The sequence below is a fragment of the Nanorana parkeri genome, unplaced genomic scaffold (genome assembly GCF_000935625.1).
Source record: "Nanorana parkeri isolate BGI_ZX_2015 unplaced genomic scaffold, ASM93562v1 scaffold597, whole genome shotgun sequence".
NCBI lineage: Eukaryota > Metazoa > Chordata > Amphibia > Anura > Dicroglossidae > Nanorana > Nanorana parkeri.
Genome location: NW_017306865.1, coordinates 680,763 through 698,098, shown reverse-complemented (window position 1 = coordinate 698,098; position 17,336 = coordinate 680,763). Strand labels below are relative to the sequence as shown.

General features: G+C 41.6%; 1 protein-coding gene across 1 annotated transcript in view; it reads left to right on the top strand.

Moving 5' to 3' along the window:
• The first annotated feature begins 301 nt into the window (after positions 1 to 301).
• NOD1 (nucleotide binding oligomerization domain containing 1) overlaps positions 302 to 17,336 on the top strand; it is a 43,427-nt gene continuing 26,392 nt past the window's right edge. The window contains exons 1-3 of the mRNA XM_018562745.1: positions 302 to 487; positions 8,783 to 8,957; positions 11,151 to 12,939. Coding sequence (XP_018418247.1) covers positions 311 to 487; positions 8,783 to 8,957; positions 11,151 to 12,939 — 2,141 coding nt within the window. The 5' untranslated portion in view covers positions 302 to 310. The remainder of the gene's footprint in view (positions 488 to 8,782; positions 8,958 to 11,150; positions 12,940 to 17,336) is intronic.

Genomic DNA, 17,336 nt, shown 5'->3' with positions numbered 1-17,336 from the left:
GGACTGCAGATGTGCCTCTGACCTACCCTTTCTGCTGTCCTGACATGCACTTGTAGTATAGAGGAAAAGCATTGTATTTCAAAGTGAATATATTATAGTTTTGGGTTTCAAAATGGTACCAAATGTTTTACTGCTTTAAAAGATACATATTCACATTTGGGTGTTTTCTTTTTCTTGTCTAAATGTTGTGTTTTTACATTGTTGCAACTTCCCTGTTATTATATTTCTTCACAGAGACTGAAGTTTCTCAAGAGACCTTCAATGACTGTCATCCAGTTTTGTCAGCGTGTAGTTATTTTGATTTCAAATTATGGAGACGAAGAAACCCCAACCTAGGTCTTGTATTCAGTTACTTACTAAAAGTAGAGAAACCTTGGTTAATTCTATAAAAAACATCAAGTGCGTGCTTGAAAATTTGAAAAATCATGGATACTTTTCAGAAGAAGATGCTGACTTTGTCCTGCAGTGTGGAACGCAGGCAGATAAGGTAATTTGTCAAATGTATTACAGCTGATTTAAAACCCACATGAAGCCTCTGTTTAAGGGCCCATTCACATTGCTGTGTTGTGCTATACTGTATGTGCAAAGAGAAATAGTTCCTAGGTGTGTGGATCATGTGATTAGAAGACAGGGAAGACGGCACAATGCACAGGAAGGGCAGGAACAAGGCAGGCATGTGAGGTGGAGCACAGGAGAGACAAGGTTGCAAAGCAAGGGTTAGAGGCAACACTAGAGAACACACATAAAAGAGAAGAACAAGCCTGACCTCAACTAGTTAGCTAGAACCAAATGTAGAAACGCAGGCACAAAATATTTTATTAGCTTGGCGCATATGTTGGAGCAACTTTTTCCCCCGTTATAACCTCACTGCGGGAGGCATTCCAGCAAGGTTAGGTCAACCAAACAATCAGATCCAAGGAGTCCAGTTTGTCAAAAGTAGTAATAGCAACAAGATCATGCGTCAGGTAAGGTCAGGCTATATGAACTAAAAAGACTGAGAAGTGACAGGAACCAGGAGTGAAATCAAACTGAGACAGAGGCACGAATACAAGAACAGGAATGTGGCAATGACTGCAGAACTAGAAACACTCGAGATGGCGAACAAGAACAGGATAGCAAAAGCAAGAACAGGATACAAAATACCAGATGTCCGGATGACACAGACACGCACCCTAGTGACAGCAAACTGTACACTACTACGGGCCACTAGATAATAGATGCTAGTGAGCTTTTAGAGGCGTGTATACCAATCAGGATGTGTGCTCTTAGCCAGGCCCGTGCATGTGCACATCTCACCGGAACAGATAATAGGGCAGAGTCTTCTCATGCCTGGACACAGGATAGGGGTCTGTAGCAGATGGAAAGCTAGAAAGGACTGCAGGAAAATTAGAATATATTCAGCAGGAAGAAGCAGCCCCAACAAGTGGACACAGTGCAGAGCACAGGTAGGTTCTTGACAAGTGGCTTATTTTAGGACTGGGAGCTAAGCAATAGCAGCCTCCATGTTTCACTTACAACTTTTTTTTAAGAGATATGCTACATCTAGTCTTCCCTGGACAGGAAAGCTGTCAACAGTGCTCATAACATTTTCTCTAATTATCATCTAGGACAGCTACGTAAGAGATGATCTGCTCCACCTTCAACAAGAAGCACAACCAAAAAAACAGTTACAGACCCCTCCCACTCCCCTTGTCCTCAATTTCATTGTGTTTCCAGCCATCCAGGAACATACACCATCATGTTTGTCATGTTACATTCACTGTGTCAGTGATTGTGCGCTCCCCCCATCCCTGGGTTGGTCAGGTGTCTGCTGTACAAACTGATGCCTTATTCATACCTGCGGGTTCACCTTGTTGCTGGATCTTGCTTTTAGGGGGGACTTCTGGTGGCTTTGCTGGTTTCCCACATGTTCATCCCAGCAGATGGCCACGAGACTGAGTATTGGGCCTGCCCTTTGGGCTTCTGATTTCTCCCCTCCCAGCTGTAGTGACTTCCAGCTATGGAATGAGTGGCAGGATGGCATCCGGTTTCACTTCCTATGGCCGATTTATGACGCTCTTCCGAAGTGTGAAATTTTACAGTTAGGCATCCCCTCTCAATCACCTAGGAAGCACTTAAGGAAGTGTATGAAGCAAGAAGAGGTCTACTGCAGGGCCTGGACTTTCTGACATTTATTAAGCTTAAGCTCGGCCACGCTTCTGAGCAGCAGCGGTCGCCTCTGCATCCCTCAATATAAATGAGGATGGGGAAACTGCAGATGTAAAAGGGACCACTACATATTCAAAATCCAACTCTTCCTCTACTCCTAGATCTTTACTGTCTGACGTAAGCCTATGTTACTGAATACACATGATGGTTATCTTTGCGCAGTGTTTTTTTTATAAAAGACAAGTACTATGGCTAGATCAGTAAAACCTAAATGCAATATCAGGCTCTCACATTCTTACAACAAATCTTATGTGTGAAACGTGTGTTATTTCTTTGGCTGCATCTATTATGAAAGACTATCAATTACAGTAATACCTTGGTTTACAAGTAACTTGGTTTGAGAGTGTTTTAAAGACAAGCAAACATTTCTGAAAAAATTTGCCTTGATATACAAGCAATGTCTTGCAATAAGAGCAAACTTCTGTAGAAAAGCACCACCCGAATAAGGCTGTAGCAGTGCGAGCGATGAGTCTCTTTAACGACAATGCAATGTCACATTGGATAGATTCCTTGTTAAGGTTTCACAAAATGAAAAAGATTCCATTGAGTCAAGAGATAGCAGTGATTCCGTTAGTGATAGTGAAAGTCTTCCTACACAATAATCCTTCTCTCTCGTCCTCCCCACACCAGCCACAAAGGTACCGGTAATTGGTTTATTTTTCTTTATATTTTTTACAGTATTATATTACAGTACAGTATTGTAATCATTTTTATATGAATATTTTTGGGTTGTGGAACGAATCATCTGAATTTCCATTATTTCCTATGGTGAAATTTGCTTTGATATACAAGCGCTTTGGATTACAAGCATGCTTCCGGAACGAATTATGCTCATAAACCAAGGTATCACTGTATATGCATTCCCACAGGTCAATCAGGCATTCCTGCCACAGGAGCCTAGCCTCTGTTTAAGGGCCCATTCACATTGCTGTGTTGTGCTATACTGTATGTGCAAAGAGAAATAGTTCCTAGGTGTGTGGATCATGTGATTAGAAGACAGGGAAGACGGCACAATGCACAGGAAGGGCAGGAACAAGGCAGGCATGTGAGGTGGAGCACAGGAGAGACAAGGTTGCAAAGCAAGGGTTAGAGGCAACACTAGAGAACACACATAAAAGAGAAGAACAAGCCTGACCTCAACTAGTTAGCTAGAACCAAATGTAGAAACGCAGGCACAAAATATTTTATTAGCTTGGCGCATATGTTGGAGCAACTTTTTCCCCCGTTATAACCTCACTGCGGGAGGCATTCCAGCAAGGTTAGGTCAACCAAACAATCAGATCCAAGGAGTCCAGTTTGTCAAAAGTAGTAATAGCAACAAGATCATGCGTCAGGTAAGGTCAGGCTATATGAACTAAAAAGACTGAGAAGTGACAGGAACCAGGAGTGAAATCAAACTGAGACAGAGGCACGAATACAAGAACAGGAATGTGGCAATGACTGCAGAACTAGAAACACTCGAGATGGCGAACAAGAACAGGATAGCAAAAGCAAGAACAGGATACAAAATACCAGATGTCCGGATGACACAGACACGCACCCTAGTGACAGCAAACTGTACACTACTACGGGCCACTAGATAATAGATGCTAGTGAGCTTTTAGAGGCGTGTATACCAATCAGGATGTGTGCTCTTAGCCAGGCCCGTGCATGTGCACATCTCACCGGAACAGATAATAGGGCAGAGTCTTCTCATGCCTGGACACAGGATAGGGGTCTGTAGCAGATGGAAAGCTAGAAAGGACTGCAGGAAAATTAGAATATATTCAGCAGGAAGAAGCAGCCCCAACAAGTGGACACAGTGCAGAGCACAGGTAGGTTCTTGACAAGTGGCTTATTTTAGGACTGGGAGCTAAGCAATAGCAGCCTCCATGTTTCACTTACAACTTTTTTTTAAGAGATATGCTACATCTAGTCTTCCCTGGACAGGAAAGCTGTCAACAGTGCTCATAACATTTTCTCTAATTATCATCTAGGACAGCTACGTAAGAGATGATCTGCTCCACCTTCAACAAGAAGCACAACCAAAAAAACAGTTACAGACCCCTCCCACTCCCCTTGTCCTCAATTTCATTGTGTTTCCAGCCATCCAGGAACATACACCATCATGTTTGTCATGTTACATTCACTGTGTCAGTGATTGTGCGCTCCCCCCATCCCTGGGTTGGTCAGGTGTCTGCTGTACAAACTGATGCCTTATTCATACCTGCGGGTTCACCTTGTTGCTGGATCTTGCTTTTAGGGGGGACTTCTGGTGGCTTTGCTGGTTTCCCACATGTTCATCCCAGCAGATGGCCACGAGACTGAGTATTGGGCCTGCCCTTTGGGCTTCTGATTTCTCCCCTCCCAGCTGTAGTGACTTCCAGCTATGGAATGAGTGGCAGGATGGCATCCGGTTTCACTTCCTATGGCCGATTTATGACGCTCTTCCGAAGTGTGAAATTTTACAGTTAGGCATCCCCTCTCAATCACCTAGGAAGCACTTAAGGAAGTGTATGAAGCAAGAAGAGGTCTACTGCAGGGCCTGGACTTTCTGACATTTATTAAGCTTAAGCTCGGCCACGCTTCTGAGCAGCAGCGGTCGCCTCTGCATCCCTCAATATAAATGAGGATGGGGAAACTGCAGATGTAAAAGGGACCACTACATATTCAAAATCCAACTCTTCCTCTACTCCTAGATCTTTACTGTCTGACGTAAGCCTATGTTACTGAATACACATGATGGTTATCTTTGCGCAGTGTTTTTTTTATAAAAGACAAGTACTATGGCTAGATCAGTAAAACCTAAATGCAATATCAGGCTCTCACATTCTTACAACAAATCTTATGTGTGAAACGTGTGTTATTTCTTTGGCTGCATCTATTATGAAAGACTATCAATTACAGTAATACCTTGGTTTACAAGTAACTTGGTTTGAGAGTGTTTTAAAGACAAGCAAACATTTCTGAAAAAATTTGCCTTGATATACAAGCAATGTCTTGCAATAAGAGCAAACTTCTGTAGAAAAGCACCACCCGAATAAGGCTGTAGCAGTGCGAGCGATGAGTCTCTTTAACGACAATGCAATGTCACATTGGATAGATTCCTTGTTAAGGTTTCACAAAATGAAAAAGATTCCATTGAGTCAAGAGATAGCAGTGATTCCGTTAGTGATAGTGAAAGTCTTCCTACACAATAATCCTTCTCTCTCGTCCTCCCCACACCAGCCACAAAGGTACCGGTAATTGGTTTATTTTTCTTTATATTTTTTACAGTATTATATTACAGTACAGTATTGTAATCATTTTTATATGAATATTTTTGGGTTGTGGAACGAATCATCTGAATTTCCATTATTTCCTATGGTGAAATTTGCTTTGATATACAAGCGCTTTGGATTACAAGCATGCTTCCGGAACGAATTATGCTCATAAACCAAGGTATCACTGTATATGCATTCACACAGGTCAATCAGGCATTCCTGCCACAGGAACCTATGGATTCCTGCAGCAGGAATTTCGTGTGTCTCGGTTGAGACGCGGCCGCTGTACCTGTATAAGTTAATGTCCCAGTGACAGCGGCCACATCTGTAAGCAGCAATCCACATGTAATCGTATATAATACGATTACGTGAGGTTTGGAATAGACCACTGTCGCTGGACGCAGGACAGGTGCATCCAGTGACAGTCATCTATTCCAAACTGCATGTAATTGCATCAAACACGATTACATATGGTTTGGAATAGATGACTGTCTAGATGTAGCTGCTGTCACCCATAGATGCAGCTGCTGTCACCCAGTCATTAGCTTAAACGGGTAGAGCAGCTGCATTTGAACGGGGCAACTGGGATTTCTGCTGCAGGAATCCCAGATTGCACTGTGTGAATGGGGCCTTAGGATACTGAATACACGCGTATAAGACACTTCTGTGCTAGAGGTAGCCCCATGTGACAGGCTGAGTAAATTTGAGGAAGGGGAAGATTTGGCTCCTTCCTCTGAAGGAGAGGCCTGTTCTAATCAGGATAAGGAGTATGCAGGTGCAGAATTTTCATAAAAGTCTTAATGGAAGCGATGGTGGTGGTGCAAAATATTATACTATGTACGATTGATTAAAGATCTCTCAGAAATTTTGTCAAGTCATGAAGACTCTAGGTCCTATCATGACAGCCTTCCCAGGTGTGTTATGAGCTCAAATGCATTCCAGAAGCCTACACATGTTTTGCTGGAGAAGTGAAAACTGAGGCATGGTTCACTGGGATCAACAGTATTGATTACAGAAGAAATTTCTTGGGATCTCTCTTGGTGGGAGAATCCTCTAAATTTCATGAAGGTCATGTCTGGATTTAGACTTTCTCATGCAAAATAACCATGAATTCCAGTGCCTGGGGATGTGGGGCTCATACAGACGGCCTAAATGCTCAAGGTGTTTAGGGCCTAGGTTTAGTAGATCTTTCAACTTCAGAGAGCTTTTAGCCATCAGGAGCCTCAAAAAGTTCCATTGCAAACTGGGTAAAAGAAGGAATACGTTCAGTTTATAAGGGCACAAGATCAGTGTCTGCTTCCTGGGCAGAAACTGCAGAAGCTTCATGGGTCCCATGGGATTCCCATGGTCTCTACTTTATAATTTTGTTGCATTGAGATGGCTTATTGTGGTTTTCCCTTCGTGTACACTGGTGATGCTTCTTACTTTCATGATACTGGACACAAGGGGAGGTGGTAGAGGCTTTTGCCATTTTTTGTTTTGTGTATCCTGTTGAAGGTGGAGCTGATCATCTCTCAGGTAGCTGTCCTCGAAGACTCTTGTAAATACTGTGTACCCGTAAGATTAACTGCAGTTTTTCATTGTATTAATTAGCAATGCCTACTGCCACTGCTGGCTCAAGTACTTGTGACTGCTATTGTATACTTTTAAAAAAAATAAAAGGACATATAATGCTGGGACCATTTCTAATATGCAATGTCGGATGACTGTTTAGCAATGTATTGAGAAATGTAAAGCCCACTCACAAGTTGTTAGAAAAAAATGATTACATTTTAAATGAGAGGGTCTGCATATGTATGGTTGAATAGTTTCTTCATGCTTCTCTCAGCTCAGCAAAAAGAAAACAAAACTGCCATTTGCAAATACATTGTGGTTGATTTTGTCTTTTGTGGTTGATTTTGTCATTTGGCTAAAATGTTAAATGAATGATGTTTAGTTATGCAATGTACATTAGGTATTCTTAACTAGGTTTCATCGGTAAAGAAAGTTAATGTGGGAAATTGCCGAAGCCTGCAGGGGAGGAAGGCAAATGGAGACAAAACACTATACTTTCCCCTCTTTCTTTTTTCTGGTAATCCATATATAAATCAATACAAATGCAGATACCATGAGACATGATTATCACCTACTGTTCCAAAATACTTTTTATTCCTACACCTCATTGACATTGACACACTTAGGTTTATATGTTTTTACAGGACATTTTCAAATGCCTATGAATGCATGTAATGATTTTAAATGTTACCATTCACACTCTGTGCTTACCTGTGTTTAGCTGCATTCAGAGAAAATAGAATTCTGCATGTCCAGAGGCAGATTAGATACTGTGAACTCGAGGTTTTTTTTTACTTCCCATATAATTTCTCCTGCATTTAAATAACCTAAATGCAGGAGTGCTAGTGTGACTGGAGCCTTATAGGTCTCAGAAGACAAGATTATGGTGCCCCGCGCAAGGATATGTTTGGGCTTTGCCAAAGCACAGTACAGGACATCAAGAAATAACTTGCATAGATAGTTTTCAGTGTTGATAATAAAAAAAAATCTTTATTGTCATATGAAAAGGAAAAGTCCCTAAGAATTTACTTTGATTTCTGTGTATATATTAAAACGTCAACACATGATTATTTTCCATCATAGGTGCAACCTATTATCATGTTTATGAATGTGCTCTATTGGAACATAGATCTGTCTTAATTTTTCCTTGTAAATGTTCCTCAAACACATAAAACTATTGAAACAAATTTTTACGATACTGGCTGTTTTTATTCACATTGGTATACATCATTGGCTCTATAGGCTGCTGTGAGCAGTAGGAAAGAGACCTTAGATCTCCAATCAGCCGCATGAAACCGAGCTCCATAAAATCCAACTTTATTATTGTAAATTCCATGCAAAGTTCAAAATACAAGGTATACTGTATACCACCATAGTATTTCTCCTACTGCAACCCTACTTACGCGTTTCACCACCTGGGCTTAATCATAGAGGTCTATATGATTATGCCCAGGTGGTGAAATGCGTGAGAGGTGTTGGGGTGGGAGATATACTATGGTGGTGTATACCTTGTATTTTGAACTTTGCATGGAATTTACAACAATAAAGTTGGATTTTTATGGGCCTCGGTTTCGTGTGGCTGATTGCAAAGATTTGACAAGTGGGAGCACACTGATGTCTGTATTAATCTGCTGTCTGGTGGAATTGGAGCGGTGAGTCTTTTGCTTTTAAAGAGAACTTAGAGCCACATTTGTCTGGTTGGGTACTTGTAATGTTCAGAAACAAGTAAAGTATTATACCAAACTTTATCATTGTTATCATTGTTATCATTGTTACAGGTCCGTCAGCTTCTTGATCTGGTGGAGAAAAAAGGGGAGGAAGCGGCCGAGTTTTTCATAAACATCCTTCAGAAGGTTCCAGAGGCTTACTTTGATCTTATCTCTTGGTTAAAAGAGATTGATTTTCAAGCTTCAGAGCAAGTGGAGTGTTTACATATTAGGAACAATGACCCTGGTAGGAATGTTTTTCCAGGCTTATGCAAGAATCTGAACCAGTATTCTAATATTATTAATTTGTAGGCTTACTTATAAAATATTTTAATTTACCGCTTTATTCAGCTGTATTTACAATATGTAAAGTGTCTTAACACTTCAGCTTGAGACAGTAGGCAGAAGTCACCTATAGGCTGACATCTACTGCTCTGCAACTGTCAGACCTCATACACTGTTTCTCAGCTTCTGACATGGCAGTCTGTATTTAAAGTGATATTAAAGTCAAAAGGTTTTTAAGCTATTTCAGATGCTGATGAAATCACTTCCAATGGATGCTGCCTCTTGATGTTTAAAAGTTTTAGTTTCCTGTAGAATCAGCTGGTCTAATGAGCACTGGTCCTGATATCCTGTTTTAAAGGAGAACTATGGGGCAACCCTTTTCCATGCTAGCAGATGGACAGCTTCTGGAAACTGTGCTGTCCCTTGTGATCTTGTAGTTGACAGGAAGTTCACGGAAGCTGAGTTGAGAAAGTAGGAGCCAGCTGTTTAGAAACATAATGACTAAGTGCTTGGGCAAAAATTTTAAAAAATCCATTGCTGGGCAAAGTTTATTTATTTGTTCTGGATTAATTTATTGAAAAAAAAGTAAAGAGTTCAATACTACTTTAAGTCATCTTTATACTTTAGCAGCTGCAGTCTGATTTTAACATTTGCACATATACATAATACATCCTAATTTGTTGGTAATATAACGTTAAAACACCTTATAACCTATACAGTTATTCTCGCTCCTTGGGTCCCAAGTCCTACTTGTTAGAAGTCATAATTTCCATACACTGCACTGATGATGAGCAAAAAGCCTGAAACAGCTGTATGCAGTTTGTAATAAATGGGTCTAATATTAGACTGCATTTGCACCATGCACCAGCAGTTCTCGATTTGCACTTTGCCCAATGGGCAAAAAGGATTGATTTGCATGCCCAGTGTCCTGAAATGAGGAATCATTTTTTGATTTTGGTATATGATAAGACGTGTGACTACCATATGTTCCAAAATGGTTCTACTATGCTATGTACTGATTTGGTTGGAGGGCTTTTTGATTTTTTATTCCCTGCTCACCATAACGTTAATGGTTATACAGTAAACTCCCCTTTTTCCAGCACCCATGAGAATTGGTAGATGCTGGATATATGTAGTTTCCGGTTGCTTGAGAGTTACTAATAAAAATATGTATAAACTCCTCTGCCCCGCGGCTTCTTGCAGCGGTGCAGACCTGATTGAGAAAGTTCTCTTGTAGGTCCGCTCCTCTGCTGATTGACAGCAGACAGTGGGAGGGTGCAATAGCCAGCCTGCTATTGGCTATTGCAATAGCTAATAGCAGGCTGGCTATTTCTCCCACCACACATTCATATTACAGTATATCCTTGATTTTTTTGCCGGTTGCTTGAGCGTGCCAGTTGCTTGAGTTCTGGATAACAGGGAGTTTACTGTACCTGCAAAACAACACTTTAAAATATAGGATACTTATATGGATTGTGGAACCTAAGGTAATGTCAAAATGGACCTTCCCCAGAACTTTTCAGCCAAGTTGTTGCTGTAACCATCCTAATTGCATTCTCATGATTAAGAACTTATGGCCATACAGGGTGATCGCCCTGCTAGAGTGTAGGACAATAGTGGAGACTGGCTGATACCAAACCTATTTTACTCCCCATAAAATGGTAAATCTTCTTTAGGTTGAGTAGATTGTAAAGCTTAATTTTCTTTTTATGTATTTTGCAAAAGGGTTTATATTTCAAGTTGCTTAAAAAAAAAATTGCACTGACAGTCTTCCTCAAAAGAAGATCTCAATCACCTGTCTGCTTTTGTCTACTACCTTTCCTCAATTTCATCATTGTAGTCTCACTCAGTCTCTTTGGTATCCCACACTTGTAGGAGTGTCGATACCTGTGTCCCCTGCTGTGGGCTGCAGTAATGTAGGAATCAGAGGATGGAACCACAGCACACAGTGGGGGACACAGGCATCCAAAACCAGATGTGTTGAATGCCATAGAGTCTTATGAAAGCCGCAGCAGTAGACTAGAGTATAAGAACTTTTCTATTGCAGTAGACAGTCAGTTAAAAATAAAGATGACAAACATGGTTGTGCAAATGATATCAGTTGTAACAATTATCAAGTACTTGCTTTAGTCATTACGTTTTTCTTTTTTTACAGTATCACTGTTCAGCAGAAAACTCAAACAGGAATTGTGCAGTGACTCAAAGTTCATAAAGTCCTACACTCAGAAAGAGGAGATGATGCTTCAGGAAACATATGTTGACGGAGTCATGGAACTAATAAGTGCAAAGAATGAAACTATGGGCCATGCACAAGGCTTAAATTCATTGTTCGATGACACTGGGGTGATCAATGAACTTGGTGAAACTGTTTTCATCTTTGGTGATGCTGGTATGGGAAAGACTCTTTTGATACAGAAAATGCAAAACATGTGGGCCAAAGGACAATCTTTTGGCAATATTAAATTCTTTTTTAGGTTTCGATGTCGAACATTTATCTTTTTTAAATCCAGCACTGAGTTGTGTTTAAAGGACTTGATCTTCAAATATTGTTGCAGGCCAGACTATGATCCAGATGAAGTGTATCGGTATATTTGTAAGTTTCCAGAGACTGTATTGTTCACCTTTGATGGCTTCGATGAGATACATTCAAGTTTTGACATAAACAGTGTCCCTGAAGTTTCATCACCCATTGATGCTACCCAACCTGCTGCATTACTCTTGCACTTGCTTAGTGGCAAGTTGTTAAAAGGATCAAAGAAAGTCCTCACAGCGCGCACGGGATGTCAAATATCTGCAAACTTTGTCCGTAAAAAAGTAATGTTGCGTGGCTTTTCGGCAGATAACCTTGTTGAGTACACTGGCTTATTTTTTAAGGAACCCAATGTTCAGCAGTGTGTGTTAAACCATTTGCAGGCCAACCACAATTTCAGCAGTTTATGTTCAATCCCTTTATTTTGCTGGATAATATTCAAGTCTTATCAGCACTTTCATTCCATGAATGAGGATCATGAGTTTGCAAGCAGTTCCGTGACACTTACGGACATCTTTTTACTCATTATTGAAGTTTACTTGAATGTATCCACTAAAGGAAAAACAGCAAGCCAACTGGAAACTTTTAAAGGTGGGAAGGACACTTTGTTGTCTATTGGGCGGCTTGCCTACCATGGAATGGAGAATTCATTATTTGTTTTTGACCAAGATTATATTGCATCACAACGCATTCTTCACCATGATCTTCAGCTGGGCTTCCTTAGACCTGTGGCACACTATAGTGAATGTGATGACAATGCTTCATTTGAATTCTTTCATATGACACTACAGTCCTTTTTTACAGCATTATTTCTTGTTATTGATGACCAAAGCAGTACTGCAGATCTTCTAAAATATTTCCATCACTGTAAACACTTGGAGATTGAGGACAATCGTCCTTCCCTGCTGGCCTGTGTTTGTGGAAGTGAAAAAAATCATTCTGATCCATTTACAAATAAAGACCACTTCCAGTTTGTTAATCTTTTTCTGTGTGGGCTACTTTCAAAACCAAAACAAAGCCTTCTAAAGAACTTAATTCCAGCATCAGCATTACAAGTGAAGAGAAAAGCACTTAAGCAACACCTTTTCAAAAGTGTAAAATCTCACCTGAAAAACCTGCCCAGAGCACCCTATTTGGAGTACAGTCAGGTTCACGCACTTCCTCACTTTATCTGGATGGTGCGATGTATAAGTGAGACACAGAATGAGAAGGTGGGGAAGCTGGCAGCCAAGGGAATATGTGCAGATTACATTAAACTCAGTTTTTGTGATGCGTCTTCATCAGATTGTGGAGCAATCTCCTTTGTGTTAAACCATTACAAGAAACAGATTGCTTTGGAGATGGATAATAACAATATAAATGATTATGGAGTCAAGGAGCTTATACCATGCTTCAATAAACTTATTCTTGTTCGGTAAGAAGCTTTATCTAGAAAAGATTGTTAACGGGCTCTGAGGTATACTATATAATAACTGTAATAATCGGTAAGCTTTCTTTTTATAATACTTTTTTTGTGTATGCATGTTTTGTTTTTTTTTGTTTTTTTTTAAGTGACTCTAAACTCAGGAGTTAAACCTTAAAAATGCATTCAAGTACCCTAACTATTAACAATATTGTACATTATTTGTGCATTATCAGTCCAAGCTCATTCCTATGAAAGACTACAATTTCAATACAAATTAGTAAACTAAATGTGAGATGTAATCCATTATGGGAGCGAGTTTGGAGCGGTGCCTACTTTACCACACACAAGGATCAAGGGGAACAAAAGTAGCCACCCTCTAGTAGGAAGGACAGTGTCAGCACCAATTCAGAGATGTTCAATAAGATACATTTTTGTTAATAGTTCAGGTACTTGAATGCATTTTTAATATTTAACTCCTGAGTTTAGTGTCACTTTAAACTATAGAAGCCCAGAAGGTAAACCACTGGCACCTTGTAAGTGTTGTGTTTTTTTTTCCGTCTAGGCCAGTGTGTCTCAACCTTTTTCCAGTCACAGCACCCTTTTAAAAGTTTGCAAAATCTCAAGGCACCCTAGTCTACAATGTAGAAAACAACATTCAAGCCACAATGGCTCTTTTTCAAGCCTGGAGTTAAAAGAAAAAAGGACTATGTGCAGATCAATGACGTGCAGTGGAGTCCGTTCTCTGTGAGGCATTTCCCCCTGCCTGCCTCCGCCCTGCCCCCAAACCGGTTACCGAGCTGTGTGGAGGAGGAAGGGGTGAGGGAGGGAAGAACCTCCGTGTCCCTCATCATGCTCGTCATCGGTGAGGCATCAAGATCGATGTCCAAACTGTTTTTTTTCTTTCTTTTTTTTGATTGGACAGCTTGGACCAATTGCGCATTGCCATTGGTCCAAGCCATCCACAGAGCTTAAGCCTCTAACAGCAACTAGAGGCTGTTGCACCTCTTGCCTCACTATGTTCGTTACACAAGCAGTGGGGAAGCCCACTGCTGTGTAACCTAACCTAGCTGTCAAAAGTCGGATACAGCACCGCTTGTAATTAACAGGCAGCGCTCCATGCATGACAGGTTACACAGCAGAGAGCCTTTCCCTGCTGTGTAACCTGATAGAAGCCGGTCTGAATGCAGTAAAAGCTGTCGGCTTCAGACTTGAAGCTGACAGCTTTTTCCTCCATAATACTAGGTAAGGCTCTGTCTCACTTGCCTCCCTGACCGCACGTCCCTGGTGCAGATTTTAAGTGATGGATTTCCTTTGTGCAGATCACCTTGCTGCAGAAAAAATGATTGTGTTGCAAGTGGCATATTATTTAGTAGGACAAATGTAACCAGAGGTCATATTCTGATAAAATATCCTTTGGTACAAACCGAAAACAGTTGTCATAGAGTAAGGGAGTGTTAGAACCAGTGGCGTAACAATCGCCATAGCGACCCAGGCGGCCGCTATGGGGCCCGGGCACAGGGGGACCCGGCCAGGGCATCCCTCTGATGCCGTGTGGGTCGCTATGGCATGTAAGAGTGCTGGCTGTCACTGACACAGCTCAGCAGCGGCTGTGAAGATCACTGATTCCCCCTCACAGCTGCTGCGGAGCAGTGTCAGTGACAGCCAGCAGCTGCGGCAGAAGAGGCCAGCGTTCGCAGTGAAAGAGGAGGCGGGGCCCGCCTAAGAGCAACCCCACCTCCTCTTACATCACTGGTCAGCGACCTAAGAGCAGGCGGCGCCCGTCAGAAGAGGAGGCGGGGCCCGGCAAGATATTTTTGATGGGTTACTGTGAGTACATGTATGGTCATCTCTTAATCTTATGTAATATATATATTGTTCCTTTTGTGTTCCATTGGGAAGATTTCCTTTCACTTCATTTTCTGTAGACACAATAGAAAGTAAGAGAAAATATTTTCAAATCCCTTTAGACAGGTGCCCCAATGCATGATTTTCACTGGGTTCCTATTTAAGTGACAACTGAAAATTTGGATTTGTGTTCACTTAACAGTGGTCACAGTGGTCACACTGGTCACTTAACTAGCGGGGACACACAGCAATAAAAGTCTGGTAGAGATTGTAACCCCTCACCACTGTATCCAAAACTAATTTTTTTTGTGTATGCATGTTTTGTTTTTTTTTGTTTTTTTTTAAGTGACTCTAAACTCAGGAGTTAAACCTTAAAAATGCATTCAAGTACCCTAACTATTAACAATATTGTACATTATTTGTGCATTATCAGTCCAAGCTCATTCCTATGAAAGACTACAATTTCAATACAAATTAGTAAACTAAATGTGAGATGTAATCCATTATGGGAGCGAGTTTGGAGCGGTGCCTACTTTACCACACACAAGGATCAAGGGGAACAAAAGTAGCCACCCTCTAGTAGGAAGGACAGTGTCAGCACCAATTCAGAGATGTTCAATAAGATACATTTTTGTTAATAGTTCAGGTACTTGAATGCATTTTTAATATTTAACTCCTGAGTTTAGTGTCACTTTAAACTATAGAAGCCCAGAAGGTAAACCACTGGCACCTTGTAAGTGTTGTGTTTTTTTTTCCGTCTAGGCCAGTGTGTCTCAACCTTTTTCCAGTCACAGCACCCTTTTAAAAGTTTGCAAAATCTCAAGGCACCCTAGTCTACAATGTAGAAAACAACATTCAAGCCACAATGGCTCTTTTTCAAGCCTGGAGTTAAAAGAAAAAAGGACTATGTGCAGATCAATGACGTGCAGTGGAGTCCGTTCTCTGTGAGGCATTTCCCCCTGCCTGCCTCCGCCCTGCCCCCAAACCGGTTACCGAGCTGTGTGGAGGAGGAAGGGGTGAGGGAGGGAAGAACCTCCGTGTCCCTCATCATGCTCGTCATCGGTGAGGCATCAAGATCGATGTCCAAACTGTTTTTTTTCTTTCTTTTTTTTGATTGGACAGCTTGGACCAATTGCGCATTGCCATTGGTCCAAGCCATCCACAGAGCTTAAGCCTCTAACAGCAACTAGAGGCTGTTGCACCTCTTGCCTCACTATGTTCGTTACACAAGCAGTGGGGAAGCCCACTGCTGTGTAACCTAACCTAGCTGTCAAAAGTCGGATACAGCACCGCTTGTAATTAACAGGCAGCGCTCCATGCATGACAGGTTACACAGCAGAGAGCCTTTCCCTGCTGTGTAACCTGATAGAAGCCGGTCTGAATGCAGTAAAAGCTGTCGGCTTCAGACTTGAAGCTGACAGCTTTTTCCTCCATAATACTAGGTAAGGCTCTGTCTCACTTGCCTCCCTGACCGCACGTCCCTGGTGCAGATTTTAAGTGATGGATTTCCTTTGTGCAGATCACCTTGCTGCAGAAAAAATGATTGTGTTGCAAGTGGCATATTATTTAGTAGGACAAATGTAACCAGAGGTCATATTCTGATAAAATATCCTTTGGTACAAACCGAAAACAGTTGTCATAGAGTAAGGGAGTGTTAGAACCAGTGGCGTAACAATCGCCATAGCGACCCAGGCGGCCGCTATGGGGCCCGGGCACAGGGGGACCCGGCCAGGGCATCCCTCTGATGCCGTGTGGGTCGCTATGGCATGTAAGAGTGCTGGCTGTCACTGACACAGCTCAGCAGCGGCTGTGAAGATCACTGATTCCCCCTCACAGCTGCTGCGGAGCAGTGTCAGTGACAGCCAGCAGCTGCGGCAGAAGAGGCCAGCGTTCGCAGTGAAAGAGGAGGCGGGGCCCGCCTAAGAGCAACCCCACCTCCTCTTACATCACTGGTCAGCGACCTAAGAGCAGGCGGCGCCCGTCAGAAGAGGAGGCGGGGCCCGGCAAGATATTTTTGATGGGTTACTGTGAGTACATGTATGGTCATCTCTTAATCTTATGTAATATATATATTGTTCCTTTTGTGTTCCATTGGGAAGATTTCCTTTCACTTCATTTTCTGTAGACACAATAGAAAGTAAGAGAAAATATTTTCAAATCCCTTTAGACAGGTGCCCCAATGCATGATTTTCACTGGGTTCCTATTTAAGTGACAACTGAAAATTTGGATTTGTGTTCACTTAACAGTGGTCACAGTGGTCACACTGGTCACTTAACTAGCGGGGACACACAGCAATAAAAGTCTGGTAGAGATTGTAACCCCTCACCACTCTATCCAAAACTAATGAAAAATTGCTTTGGATACTAAGCTGATGTCACTGCCTGTGACCCCACTGGCATTTACTTACTCAGGAGTTATTGCAATTCTAGAAATAAGATGGCCGAATGATGAACAGAAATCAATCCTGTCCTCCTCACCTTACATGGGTTTCATCAGGTGCCATAAATATAACAGCTATACAGGTGAAACTCGAATAATTAGAATATCGTGCAAAAGTAAT